General features: G+C 39.8%; 2 protein-coding genes across 16 annotated transcripts in view; one reads left to right on the plus strand and one right to left on the minus strand.

Moving 5' to 3' along the window:
- The window catches only part of CLCN3 (chloride voltage-gated channel 3), a 60329-nt gene extending 59757 nt beyond the window's left edge, over positions 1-572 (minus strand). For both annotated transcript variants that reach the window (XM_030946817.1, XM_030946815.1), the window contains exon 1: positions 436-572. The gene's annotated coding sequence lies outside the window, so the exon portion shown is untranslated. The remainder of the gene's footprint in view (positions 1-435) is intronic.
- A 36-nt stretch (positions 573-608) lies between these two features.
- Positions 609-14574, plus strand: part of NEK1 (NIMA related kinase 1) — a 45690-nt gene continuing 31724 nt past the window's right edge. For 10 of the 14 annotated variants that reach the window (XM_030947320.1, XM_030947325.1, XM_030947327.1 and 7 more), the window contains exons 1-11: positions 609-827; positions 1213-1277; positions 3733-3881; positions 3959-4055; positions 6026-6123; positions 7700-7783; positions 8189-8256; positions 8378-8464; positions 9528-9582; positions 10962-11162; positions 13611-13671. In XM_030947320.1, coding sequence (XP_030803180.1) covers positions 3765-3881; positions 3959-4055; positions 6026-6123; positions 7700-7783; positions 8189-8256; positions 8378-8464; positions 9528-9582; positions 10962-11162; positions 13611-13671 — 868 coding nt within the window. In that variant the 5' untranslated portion in view covers positions 609-827; positions 1213-1277; positions 3733-3764. Of the gene's footprint in view, positions 828-906; positions 1278-1591; positions 1654-3732; positions 3882-3958; positions 4056-6025; positions 6124-7699; positions 7784-8188; positions 8257-8377; positions 8465-9527; positions 9583-10961; positions 11163-13610; positions 13672-14574 lie in introns of those variants that run through there. The other 4 variants (XM_030947321.1, XM_030947323.1, XM_030947322.1 and 1 more) reach the window with 4 other exon arrangements.

Here is a 14574-nt window from a genome sequence, read left to right on the forward strand (position 1 = left end):
AAACCCGTGAGCCAACATAAAGCGAGCAACTCATGCAGAATAATCCTGGGAGGAGACCCTGGACACTGCCAGCCGCAGAGCCCCCCGCTTTCCCTACGCTGCCCGGAAGCACACCGGGATGGGGTGACACGGTGCAAACAGGCTGTGTTTACATTGTGTAAACACACGGGCCATTCTCCCTCATCCCGGCCTTTCGGGAGAGGCACACGCACGAGGTGAGGGATACCGGAGGAGCCACCACGTCCGTCCCTTCCCGGCCCCGGCCGGCCGGAGCCGCCTCGCTGGGGGGGGCGCAGCAGCCGCTGGGCGGGCGGGCGGGGGCTGCCCACTCCGCTCCCCTCCTCCCGCCGCCTCGGCCCCGCTCGCTCCCCCGCCGTGTCCCCGGGCCGCGGGGGAGCCCGAGCCTGCCCCGCCCCGCCCCGCCGCTGCCCGTACCTGCGCGGGCGGCGCCGCCCGCTGATCCCCGGGGAGGCGCTGGCTCATCCTCCCTGCGAGCGCCAGCGGGACACGGGCGCAGCCCCCGGACCCGCGGCCGCTCCGCCGCCCGGCACCGCCCCCTCGGCCCGGGGAGGGCGGGGATTGCCAGCGCGCAGAATCGGCGCCCGTCGGGCCCCCGGGGTCAGCATCGCCGTCACTGCTGATTCCGCTTCCCGCGGCCCGCCCGGCGCGGGTCCGTCCCCCGCTCCCGCCCTGCCGCGGAGGGGCGCGGCTTCCCCGAGGCCCGGGAGGGGCCCGTGCCGGGCACCCTCGCTTCGAGGGCGGGTTGAGGGCCCAGGGGGAGGCAGGACAGTGCCGCGCTTCAGAACGGGGTGGAGGCGGTTTCCCAGGTAAAGGAGGCAGAGAAAAGCCGGGTACATCGGGGCATCGTTCGGCTTCGGGCTAAACTGCGGCGCCTCTAAATTCCAGGCGTTGCGGAGGCCCCGAGAGCCCAAGGGTTTTACCTGCGGAGAAAATGCAGGTGTCGGGCTGAGCACGGAGCTCCTGGGTACTGCCAGCCGAGGTGCTGAGGCCAGTCTGGGGTCCACTTAACACACAGCGAATGCAAGTTCCACCAAAACGCGTCAAGCCAAGGGGTGGATTTTTTTGTCTTTCCCTAAGGAAAATGCCCGCTGGTTCGCTTATGTGCAAGGCTAACAAGCCAGCAGGGCGCCGTGCCCTATGGCACTCGGACTGAGGAGGGCCGTTGTGAATCGCGAGGCTCTTTGCCCACAGGTGCCGCTCAGGCGCGCTTTGGAGTCGGGAACGGAGGAGCCACAGGTGCAGCCCGACCCTCCCCGGTAAGCGCTGCGCTCAGCCCCGCCGCGGCACGCTTCCCCCCGGAGCCCCGCCCCGGGGCTGTCCTGGGGCAGACACGTACCGCCGGAGCCGGGCTGTACGGCGTTGTGGGTCGGGCTCGTTGGTGAAACACTCGTAGCTGTTTTGGGGGTTTCCCCAAAAACGCTGACGCCCGCGCGCGCCCCGCCCGTCACGTGACCGTGGCCGCGCGTTACCAGGGTGAAGTGCCGCTAACGCGGGCAGGGCCGCGGCCCCGCCCCTGTGCGGGCTTGCCCAATGGGAGCCGAGCTTCGGGGCGGGGCCGCCAATAGGGGCGGATGGGGGCGGGGCCTTGCTAGGCGCGAGGCCAGGTTGGGCCGTCGTGGCCGCGGCGGGCAGGTATGGCGGGGTGGGGCCGGCGGGCGCGGGGAAAGCTGAGGCGGGGCGGGGACGGGCCGGGGACGGGCCGGGGACGGGCCGGACCGCCCTGCTGGGAGCTGGGAAGGTAGCGAGTGGCCTCTTCCAGACACCCTGGGGCTGGCTGTTCCCGGCGCGCCCTCGCCCTGGTGTTGGGCTTGCTCGGGCTGTGCGGGGGCGGTGGCCTGGCGGGGCCCACTGCGGAGCGCGGCCCAGCCCGGCCCCTGCCCTGCTCCTGTCTGTACGCGCGGCCCGGGCCAGGCCGTGCTCTCCGGTCGGGCGGGCTGCCTCGGGGTGTGACTTGCGCCGCTCTCCTGCGTGTCCGATGAACTGACTTGCTGCCCTGGGCTTGAAAAGACAGCGCCCTATTAGCGCTGATGTCCTTCCTCTGGACGCCTGTTTTTCCCTTGCCAAATGTAAAAATAAGCGATCTAACTCATGGAAAATGATATACCCGCTTTGACTGAACTGTAACTTCTCACTCAAAGGCTGGGTACTGCCCATTCGTATTGGCACGGAGCAGCATGCAGAGGCAGACCTAAGCTACGCCTAACGCAGCTGTTTGAACTGTAGAGCAACTCTGCTTGTTTCGTGAAGTAGGGTAGGAAGAGAAATTCAGTAGAGTCATGCAGAGTTCAAATTGTCTCCTGCCTGCTGTGCTTTTACTGTTGCCTGAAAGAGAATATTGAAGTTAGTACCAAGACCTTCTTATGTTTAGAAATGCAACTTTATGTTAAACTACTTTTATGTACTGTAAGAAAATAAAAAATGAACCTTACCAAAACACTGCAGGCCTGTAATTTTAACTTTTTACTTTCCTGGTAGTTATGCTTAGTCTTAGTAGGCTTTGCATCTCCACTTTTGCAGAACAGATTACTTTAGATCTCTCTTGTTTTGTCTTGCTATGCTAATCAGGCTTATTCATTTTGGTCTCCTTTCATGGTATAGGTCCTGTTAAGCAGCATCTGTGTCTAGTACATGGTAATTCTGTTAAAAAAAATTAAAATCTCAAATTAAGGAGAGATCCTGATTGTGAGAGCTGTGATGTGTGTGAGGTTTGGCTCTAAGTTACTAGGATCTCCTGTTGGAAGGAAGCTGGGTACAACAAAGCAGAAATTCTGTTAGTTCTTGCAAGTGAGGCTTAAGTGAGGAAAATCTTAAGACACTTTTGTCTTTTTCAGCTTATAGAAACTTCCTCAGAGCATGGAAGTTCTTTTTGCTTTAAAAAATATAATCTTTTAGTCTACTGTGAATTTGCTTGGATAATTGTCACTTTAGTTTTTGTTTTGCCCTTTCACTGTGCTGTTCTGACACATCTCTATATTGCCATAGCTTCTGCTTGCTGCTCCCTAGTGTCCCGTTTTTACCAAAGTATTTTTTAAATTGAATCTTAAACACTATAAAAATTCACTTGAGTACTCCTTTTAATCTGAAAAGATAGTCTAAATGGTCAGATAGTACATGAAAAATAGGGATCTGTGTCATTTTGTGATTATTTGTTTTATATGCAATGTTAAAAGAGGCTTTCAGTCAGGCTTAAGGCCACACCTCTCTGTACTGAATAATGATTTGAGACATGATGGAGATTTGTTGAATTCAGGCCATTTTTGGCTTCATCATAGGGATAAAAAAGCTGCATTTAGTGCTTCTTAAGAAATAATGCGTTGGAATTCCCCTCACTTCCATTGTGTTTCTTCCAAGTAAAGTTGAATGAAACATTTTTAACCAGGTGCCATAGCTCTTATGTTTGTGTGCCAGATGAATCAGAAGCCTTGGCACTGATTGCACTGGTTTATTTAAAGACAAAACAGATTCTTTTTAGTCAAAATGAAAGATGAAACAAGTTTTAGTTGTGCAGCCCATGTTGGCCCAAAATGAGCCAACTGTACCAAAATAGAATTGAGACTAAGAATAGATGATTTACAGAAGATCAGCTGAAGAGACAAATGGATCAACATTTTGTGTTAGAAAAAATATCATGCCCTGATCAGGTTAAATCACTAAGTACACCTAATTAAATATGCTCATGGTTTTTTTGTGTTTGTTGGTTTGTTTTTCCAGTACTCAAGTAAGGATGCCTTAAGACGAGAACTATGGATAAATATATCAAAGTGCGGAAGATTGGAGAAGGATCCTTTGGGAAAGCAATACTTGTCAAAGCTAAAGAAAATGGCCAACAGTATGTCATTAAAGAAATAAACATCTCTAAGGTAAGTCATTGTTATTAATAAATTCCTGAGCCATTCTTTTTGTACTGTTCTCACAAATCATTATTTTCCTTCTGAAGATGTCAAATAAGGAGAGAGAAGAATCAAGGAGAGAAGTTGCTGTTTTGGCTAACATGAAACACCCAAATATTGTCCTGTATAGGGAGTCATTTGAAGGTAAGATGAACTAATACTGTAAAACCTGAAGTAACGTGAGTGACTCTGTGCACTTCTTACTGCACGTAGTCTAAAAGTCAGGGAATTTTCTCTCTTTAATCAGTATTTTTCATACCTTTATTACTTACTTCTGTTATTTTTCATATTTTTTTCAGAATTCCCATCCACGTTTAAAAATAATTTTCCTGAATTTGTAGTTTAGGAAAAAGGGCAACAAATAAATATTTATCACTATACCTTACATGCACTGGTTTTGTTGATGCTTAAATGAAAGATATTCTCTTGTTTCTCCAGAGCATAAGTCTCCTTGAATATACCCTAGCAACTGGAATGCTTGTGTAGGTTAAATTTGTGTAGGTTAAATTACAGTCTAAATTTGGATATTGATAACCTAGCAAGAGCAGTTTTATGTCCAAGTCTGTTGTCATAGAGTGCAGTCTTCAGTAACTGCAACCATATAGTTGCTTTCAGAGCTGGGAAAATAGATGGGACTGTTTACTTCATCAGGCAGCGAAGGAAGGAGAAATATAATTCTACGTTGTCTTCACAGTGAATGTCTTGGGAAATGGGCAGAACATAAAAAAGATTCCAAAAGCCTATTATAAAAGTTCCTAAATATTATTTGAACTGCTGTTTAGAGATTTTGGTCTCTTCTTTCCTACCTTTCTCCTGACTTTCTTATGTAGTTTGCCTGGGGCTTTCACTTTGTCTTTTCATTAAATTAGATTTTTGTGACATAATCATATTACACAGCCACGCTTCTGGTTTATAGATACACACTGCTCTCTTCCTTGTGGTAGAGGGCTGTTCTTTAAAACTGCTTTTTTCTTACAAGGTAGATCCTGTAATCTATAATTCACAAGACTTTGTGTTGCATCTTTATTGCCAGAACACATTGGCTTTGAATACATTGAATATAAAGTTCATAGAAGAAAATTATTTCAGCAATAGCTGTGCAAGAAATCTAGACTCTTAGAATCATCTTTTAAAATTACACTAATTAAAGATAATAATAAAATACCCAAACAGAGAAACTTTAAGGGTTTGATGTTTTGAAAGGCAGATTTCAGAAGTGTTCTATGGGAGTGAAATTTAAGTGACTTAGATGATTCAATTTGTTTTAATTCAAAGGTTTTTAAGTGTTGTGACTAACTTTTTCATAAAATAGGAGTTCTTTTTCCTTTGACCAGCATGTGAGTGATTTTCTGCAGTTATTCATCTCTTCTCAAAATCATGCCTAGTATGTGAGTAGTGTAGTTCTTACGCTTTTGGCAACTTGCAATTTGCTTCTGCCTTATCTGTTTTTTCATCAGTAACTGGGAAAACCATAACTTTGAATGAAATGTATTATGTTTGTTCATACCTCCTACTGAAAACTTGCATGGGGTTTTCGAAGTCTCCTGAGATTTCATTCAAAAAAGAGAAAATAATTGTTTCCATCTCTCATTGTTTGCTGGAAGTTCTCTAACTGTTCTTCAGACTGAAATAAACTGCATGTCTAGTATGAAAGCTGATGGCTGTCACGTTCTGGCAAGTCCAGGTAAAATTCCAAGAAAGAAGAAGGCAAATAGAGACAGCATAAGATCCTTTTAGGGTAGGGGGATCTATAGGATGTTTGAAAAAAGTTTAAGGATTGGTTTTATATTGTGTTGATAAAATGATGCCTTTAATTTCATAGTGGTTTTGAACACTATGTTGGAACATTGGTTCAGTACATGTAATTCTTCTCCCTCCCTATCAAAATAGTCCAATGTTACCAAAATGGAAAAATCAGGTTTTGAAACTCAAAATAATAAACATGTTTTTGCTTGAAGTTTGAAAAAATAGACTAATAAATTATATCCAAAGCTGCATGTGAAAAAGTAAATTTTTGTTGCTTTTTCTGTGACTGTGGTGAAGATATTTAGAAAATTAAGTAAGGAAGGGTTTTGCTTTTGTCTTTTTGAAATACTTTGTCTTTTACTTTACAGAAAATGGCTGTCTGTACATAGTGATGGATTACTGTGAAGGAGGAGACCTATTTAAAAAGATAAATGCCCAGAAAGGAATCCTGTTCTCTGAAGATCAGGTAACAGCAAACTGCTGTGATAGTGTTTGTTGCAGGATACTTCTTCGTGAATTTGAAATTGTTTTGGTTCAGGTTAGAGGTGTGGTTGCTTAATCTAAAAGGAGATTCTCAAACAGTCATTCTGGTTGCTCTTGGTCAATGTAGCATCATTAAAAAGCAAAACCAAACCAAAACACAAACAAAAAACCCAACTGCACCAAAAAAAAAAGAAACCCAAAAAAAAAAAAAAAACACACAGAAAGAAAATATGGTTGGAAGTCCTGGGTATGTTACTTGAGATTTTGTCTCTGTGTAAGATGTTTTTAAAAGTTGGATCTCTTGTGAAGTAAACCAAATCTGAGACATGAAAAATACTGAAAGACAACATGAATATCCTTAAACCTCTGATATAATTTTTAAAGTTTTTAAAGAGGTAGTGGCATAGGATTTTTGTATTGTAATACTGATTTTCATGTGTCGTAAGTATAAAATTATATACTTTGTTAGTATAATAATATGAAATATGGAAATATGGATTTGGCATCATTCAAATGTTCATTTTGCCAGTAATAAAAATTTAATATTCTGCTGATATGCTTCCAATACATTTTCTTTTGCCACAAAACTGGTTATAAAGTAATTTTTAGTGAAAGAAGTGACATAGTTTGGAATAAATGAGAGGATTTTAAGTACAGTTTTGATTAAATTAAGTAAAAATAAGTTATGTAGGATTCAGGGTGGGGTTTTCGTTCGGACTGATATGTTTATTTATAAATTGTTTCTATCTGTTTGTGTCTGTGTCCAGTAGGATCTCAATTTTCCTGGGATTGGAAAGTCTTAGTAGTATACGAAACATTTGAGATATAATTTGTAATATTTTAATTTTCCAATTTGACCTCACTTTTTACAAGAAGGACTTCAAATGGAAAAGTGAAAATTATGTCTTGCATTATACTATAATTTTGTCATGTATGTACTTCTAAGTAGTGAATGTAAAACTACTATACACATGGCAAAGTTCTTGTCATTAGTCACTTCTTAAATTGTGTGTTTTGCAAATTTACCCAAAAAAGGGTATTGTTGGCTTGTTCATAATCTTTAAGTTAGACATTTGTTGTTTTTCTCATCAAAGTCTACTTTGTAATATTTTTCTTTTTAAGGTAAGACACACAAAATTATGTAGCGTAAGTTTCTGAGAGCATCAGTAGGCTCTTGGACTCTTGGTCGATTAATTGAGTGCCAAAGACTTCTATTGGCTACAGCAAAAGTGCAATCTTAAAATTTGCAAGTTCCACATCTTAGGCATTTTAGCCAATCAAATCCATGTTGCATACCTCTGCTATGTTTATAATAGACAATGAAAATAGTAGTCTCAAGCTTAATATCAAATTTGGGTAATAAGCATTTTTCATTAAAAGGTTTGCATTATAGGACAGTACTATTAAGTTTTTAATTATTCTTTGGTATAAATGTAGTGGGTAAGAGGGGGAGGAGGGTAAAATCCAGTTATAATTAAAGTCTGATTTGATAATATCTTGTAAGGGGGAAGTTTTCGGATAAATGATGAGGCTGATGTTGCATTTTCTTTTATTAATAGATTCTGGATTGGTTTGTACAAATCTGTTTAGCACTAAAACACATACATGATAGAAAAATCTTGCATCGGGACATAAAGTCACAGGTATGTAGGTGGCTATTTTTCGACTGAATTGTCTTTCAAAATGATTGCATTCATATCTTCCTAGTTTGTTTATGGAAACATTTCTAATAATGGAAACACTTCTTCAGTCTGCAGGAGATTTACATATTTATACAAACAGATGAGGCTATTAGATGAAGCTACAGGTGTTATTCATGTATTTATGTGTGGGGACAGAAAAGATCATGTTTGACAATGTGAAAGAAGTGTTTTCTCATATTAATGAAGTAGGAGTTGTAGAAGTCTGCTGTTCCATAGTAGTCAGTAACAATGACTTCAGAGAGATTAAATGGTAAAAAATTTTCTTCTCAAAACATGTAGAGAACAAAAAGTGTGCAATTGTATGAATATTTTAATTAACAGACTTCTTAACATTTCTATGTCAAGAATATATTTTTAACCAAAGATGGAACAATACAGCTGGGAGATTTTGGAATTGCCAGAGTTCTGAACAGGTAACTCCTTTTTGATACTGTTTTTCCTTTCAATTAATTTAAATTGCTTTGATCAAGGAAAACACAATTGTGCACTTCATGTGATTTAACCAGTTAACATCCATCCTTATTTTTCTCTTAGTACTGCAGAGCTGGCACGCACTTGCATAGGAACACCGTACTATTTGTCACCTGAAATATGCCAGAACAAGCCTTACAACAATAAAAGGTACTAATAAGGATTTTATTAAACCTCTTTAGTAAAAAGAAAATAAGCTCTTTTAGGAATTTAAAGCTGTTCCAATCAAATGATGGTGAGCGTCTGTTAGTTTGTCTCTTACCCAAGTAGGTACTGAGCTTCACTGTAGAGGTTGTACCTCTATAGGTAGGTCTGAAGTAGAAAGCAATGTCATGGAGAGATGACTTAGCTTAATGCTCCAAGCTCTAAATCTGGTTGTGTTCTTAATTATGGCTCTGCTTTTGCCTGTTTGCACAGTGGTTGTACTGCCTTTGTTTATGCACTACCAAAGTGAAACTCTGTTAAGGATGAAACACAGCAATTTGATTATTTGCACACATGATGTGCATAGATGGGTGGCTCAGCTTGCTCCAGATACCTTGCTTACACCTTTGCTGCCCTGGCAGCGGACTGTACCTGGTAACAGTGTCCCCAATGTAATTAAATGGTAATAATTAAATGTTAGTAAGTTACCCTTCCACAGAGCCAAGTGGTTGCGTTCATTGCTGTGAGTGCCTTGTACTCGTTTCAATGGTTTTCTTAAGAGATAAAAATTATTACAATTCCTTCCCTTTAATTTCTTCTACATGGGGTTTATTATCCAATGGTGTCCAAATCCTGTAATGAATGAGGGTAAGTTTAGTCACTGCTGAACAGAATAAATTGACTTTGAGAATTGTATTTGCTGAGTTAGGTGATGAGGTGTTTTTTGTTTTTGTTTGTTTAATTCAAAGACCTCAGGCAAATGTATATATTTAAATGAAAAAAGCCTTTGTCCATATTTTGTCTGATTTCTGTGGCTGAGATGGTTCTAAATCAGAAGCCAAAATAGCATCATCTGATTTTCAGGGTGGCCTTATTTTGGTTGTTGAATTAGTTTAGGGATTTTTGTTTCCCTGGGGTTTTGCAAGGTCAAAGAAGTCCATGTGGGGGGGCTTGTGCATACTCAAAAATCCACCCTTTTGCTCTTCAGAGACAGATCTCACAGATACAAGTTAACTGGCAATGTTAACCTAGAACTAAGTGTTAAAATAATGTGTTCTCTTTGATTTAGTGATATCTGGGCCCTTGGTTGTGTTCTCTATGAAATGTGTACACTGAAACATGCGGTGAGTAGAAACTTTGTGTGTCTATAGAAGAATAGTGGTTTCAGACAGAATTTATTTCTGATGTCATGCAGATATATTTTAGTTGATGAAATGCTTTCATGGCAGCTCTTTGAGAATTACCTTCAGTGTTTTGATCACAACTTCCTGTGCCAACCAACACTTTTCATTGGTGTTTTGCTCCATGCCAGTCTCTCAGCTGTCTTGGCACTTTTGTTTTCAATGGATTGTATTAGCTGAAAAAATTGTTAGGTGTTATAATAAAGGATACTAGGAATAGTGGGGGCATTTGTAGGGGTTTTTGGTTGGTTGGTTTGGGGTTTTGTTGGTTTTGTTGTTATTGTTGTTTGGGGTTTTTGGTTGGGTTAGGTTTTATTCCAAAAAAGTTTTAATCCATTGAAACCTTCATTGAAAATCTGAATTTGGATTCTGCTTTTTTGCAGATGGATTAATGTATTTCTGTTTAGAACAGAAATAGTGCTTAGAAAAAACTCCCAAGGTGGAAGGGTTGCCTTTTTCCAGTTTTTTCTTCTTCTATCTATGTGTGTTATAGTTTGAAGACTATGTCTTCATCATCCATTTTTCAGTTAGGAAGGGAAGAAAATGTTTGGGGTTTTTTCTGTCCTGTCCACAGATTTTTTTTTCTGGATTTTGTTTTGTTTGGAGCTTCTTAGTAGCTATTTTTATTAAAAGAAAAAGATTATAACAACATGAAAATGGAAGGAACTATTTTCAAGGGATAAGGATTTAATTTTATTTCAAGCTTTTGTAATTTCTTCTTGCTTGGTCTTTTATGTGGCAGCACTGCTGACAGTGTTTAATTTCTGAGAGTTGATGTCAACAATTTGTTTTCTGTAAGCTGGGTAATACATACTGTTTTCTTTTTATTGTACAAGGGAATTGAAATGGTGCTCTCTGTTACCTGAGCTTAAACTGAAGTCTGAGCATTCCCTTGAAGTCTGAGCATATTTCACCCTGAACGAGTGTGAATACTTCACATACTGCCATTTGTAATGGGGGGTTGCTAAAAAAGGCAGAAGGCATGTTGTGGTTCAAAGCCTTTGGAAGAGGAGATCAAGCAGATAATTATTTTTTCCTCAGTTATATATCATTGTCAATCTAGACCTGGAGGCAAGTAATTACTTGTTAGCATATTGTGTCTCCATAGTATGAAATACCTGTATTGTGATGTGTTTTTAATAAGAATTTTAATTTGGATACTTGGCAACAGATTATTTTGAACTGCTGGTGTTGACCTTGAAAATGTGTATGTTGAGGCAAAGGGAGGTGCACTGTTAGCTTCGTTTCCTCATCATCTGTATGTGCAGCCTTGGACATGGACAGGTGATAAGAGTAACTGTTCTGTTCTTTGTGTGATACAGTTTGAAGCCGGTAACATGAAGAACTTGGTCCTGAAGATAATCTCTGGGCCTTTTCCTCCTGTTTCTATGCATTATTCCTACGACCTACGTAATCTGCTGTCACAGCTATTTAAAAGGAATCCCAGGAATAGACCATCAGTAAACTCCATATTGGAGAAAAACTTTATAGCCAAACGGGTTGAAAAATTTCTCACACCAGAGGTATGGAGTTAGTTTTAATTCTAACTTTCCTAAAAACATCATAGGACTTGGCTTTTTCTTTATTCTAATGTTACATGGAAAACTAGAGTAATAGTTTTCCCTAGAGCTCTTATAGACAGGGTCAATTGTGGAAAAACTAGTTTTACCATGAACTGTAAAAAAAAGTCTCAAATTATTAAGTGTTTGGTAGTTTCCGTAAGTAAATCTAAAGTGGCATTTTCTGAAGTGAATTGTTTTGTGTGTTTTTCTATATCGTGAGGAATCACCACTGAGATGATTTGTTTAGATATGTATCTTTTCATAAAATGCTGCTGTCAATTATTTCAGCCTTGTTGCTGTATAGTATCTCTTCAATCCATTTTTTGTTTGTAATTTAGAATGACCTGAGAGCCTGTTGTGGAAAATAATGCCAAGTAAAATAATCTTTTAATTTCTTGAGGTTTAAATGTATCATGTGTATATACCCTCAAAGAAGTTGCTTCCTATTCTATTTAAAATCTATTCATATAATTTTATATCTAATAATTTCATTTTAATATGAATCTAGTCAAAAGAGATCAAGATTAACAAGTGAATAATAGTACTGATATGAGGTAAATAAATATAGAAGAGAAAGGAAATGGAGGAAGTGCAGTATAAATAATTCTAATAGATTCTAACTCACGACTGAAGAAATGTCTGGAAAAGGCCTTATATAATTGAAATTTCTGAATTTCTATGTTGAAATAGACTTTCAACTTACTTCAGATTGAAGTCCCAAAGAAAGGTAAAATTCAGAAATCGTTACAGATAAGTTTGTTCTAACATTGAAACAGTAATAGTTTGGTCTGGTCTTGTTTCCAGGAACTGGAATGGATATTAACTTTTTATTTGGAGTTAGTCAGTCAAAGTATAATTAGTAATAGGCTGTCTGTATCTCCAGATGGTGATACCAATTTGTTCTAGATGGAGTATGAATACTTAGGTGCAATTTTTCACACTGTACTACCGCTGTGTGTGACTTAGAGGTGTTATCTAATATTTGAAACAACCAAAAAAAACCCCACACAGAAAGCGCCTTTTACGAAATATATCAGTCTGGTACATTCATATTCAGCAGGAGGTGGTCATTCTGTGATACAGCTGTAATGCTTATTTTCTTGCAGTATCATCCATAGCTAGTACTGTTGTCCTCTGTTTTCCTTAGTCTCAGCTTAAAAATTATTTCATTTCATTATTTCATCTTCAGGATGTTGCAACTGCTGCTGAAATCCCATTTTTAAATATCAGGAAATCAATCTTCCAGTTTTATGTAAATTCTTTCTTTAGCTTCATAGTTACCAAGTTGCATTAAAGAGCAGATCTAAATTAGCATCAATTTTTAAAAAGGAGAGGGGGCTCTTTAAAAGATACTGAAGAGTCAGGTTTCTTTTCTGTCAGTAAAGGTGTTATCGTGCAAAGATCATAATTCAGTTGCTACAGCTTACCACTCAAATAAAAGCTTCAAGATAATTGAAATACCATTACTAAGAAACTGTAGGAAACTGTGTGCCTTCTGGTTCACAGAATCTTTGATGCCAGACTCTCCAGATTAAAAATTTGTTTTGCCATTATGTACAGAGCCCTAAGTTCTGCCCTTTGGTTCTTGTTTTGGGGTTTTTTTTTCAGGTTTAACTCCTCAACATCTGTTGTAACTGACTGGTACAAATCAAAGGAATCTCAGTAGTTCAAGATTCTGTAAAGACTATTCCTGAACTGACACTTTTCATTTATCCTTGCTGCTCTTCCTTGAATACTTTTCACTTCTACTATATAGGTTTTGAGATGTTTTGTTCAGAACTACCTACAGTATTTAAGATGATGGACTATTAATATTTGAATATTCTTAGTCTAGTCTCAAATTTTTCACCTCAGTAGGACTGCTTTCCGTATTTCATTATGCTAATTTTATATGCCTTACAGCACACCATATGTGTCTTTCCAGATACCCACATATGTGGTCATCTTCCCATCTTGATAAGGATAGCAACTCTTTAAAACTGCAAGCATTTTTAAAGAACTATTTTTTGACACTAGCTGTATGAGAAATTGAGGTGAACTTTGGCAGCTACTCAGAAATCTAAAATTAATTATGCATAAAAATTGTGTTGATGCTCACATTAACTTTTTTCCTAGATTCTTAGCTCGTTCATAAATGAGATAACATGTGCCACACAGAAGTCAGACTAAATTGCTTTTTAAAATTACTTGAGTAATTATGTCAAAAATGTTTGAAAATACTCCAGCTCCATATTGGTAATACTAGATTCTAGTAATACTAGATTCAATGCATAGTTGAGTATTTATTTTTGTGTAATTTACAGTAAATGCTCTTAGTTAGATGCTTACTGCCAATGGCACATTTGTCTGAAAATGAGTTATTCCTAGCTTTGTCAAAGGTACTATTGAGTAATTCTTCCACTTGTTTAGCTTATTGCAGAAGAATTCAGTCACAAAACTTTCCACAAGTTTGGACCACATGCTTCACCGGGTAAGTTGATGTCTACACTACTTTTCCCTTCAGCTCTGTCAAGATCATGTATGTAACTTTGTTTTTTACTCGTTTTGGTTTTTTTTTTTTGTGTGCTCTCATACCTGACTGTAGGATTTTCAGGAAAAAAAAGAAGAAGCAATTTCCTCCCCTCCCCTGGGGAGCTGGATGTGTGTTGGGTACAAATGATGCAAATAGAGGCTATGGGCCTATAATATATTAAGTGTACTTTTTCCTCTTGCAGTATTCTACACTTCCAAAATTTAAAGAGACAGTGTAGACTGCAAATAATGGAACTAATTCATATGCTATGATTGTATGACTTATTTTTATCCCTTAGTAATGAAAAATGGCTAATGAGAAGTATGATTTCTTAAAAAAAAAAAAAAAAAGTGGGATGCTTCATTAGAGATTCCAGGATAAAGCCCTGGCTTCAGTCTAATTCAGTAAAATTTCTGCTAGTGGTAACAAAGATTAATTCTGTCAAGATGGTGTTACTTCACTTTACTGCATTAGTTTGCCTTTTTTTCCCCCTAGATTTCCTTCCCAATTATTTTATTTCCTTGTAATTATCTGATGCTCTAGCAAGGGCTTTGGTGTCTTTTGATAGTGTTGCTCCTATTCTATGGTAAGAGAACCCTGCTAACCCAGGATCAAACCCACAATATTGGTGTATGTTCAGGAACTCTATGGGGAAAGCAGTATCCTTGAAGGCCATTGGAGCTCTTCTAGAACTCATCTTCTGGTGACATTAGCATTCCAGGTTTCAGTTCATTGTTGTTAGTGGAGAAGGGCCTGTCTCTCCATTCCATTAGGAGACCTCTTCCCTGTGTACATGAGCTCTGTGCAGTTGAGCAAGGCAGCTGAATGAAGTGTCAGTTATCCAGCTTGAAGGATTAAAAT

The sequence above is a fragment of the Camarhynchus parvulus genome, chromosome 4 (assembly GCF_901933205.1).
Source record: "Camarhynchus parvulus chromosome 4, STF_HiC, whole genome shotgun sequence".
NCBI lineage: Eukaryota > Metazoa > Chordata > Aves > Passeriformes > Thraupidae > Camarhynchus > Camarhynchus parvulus.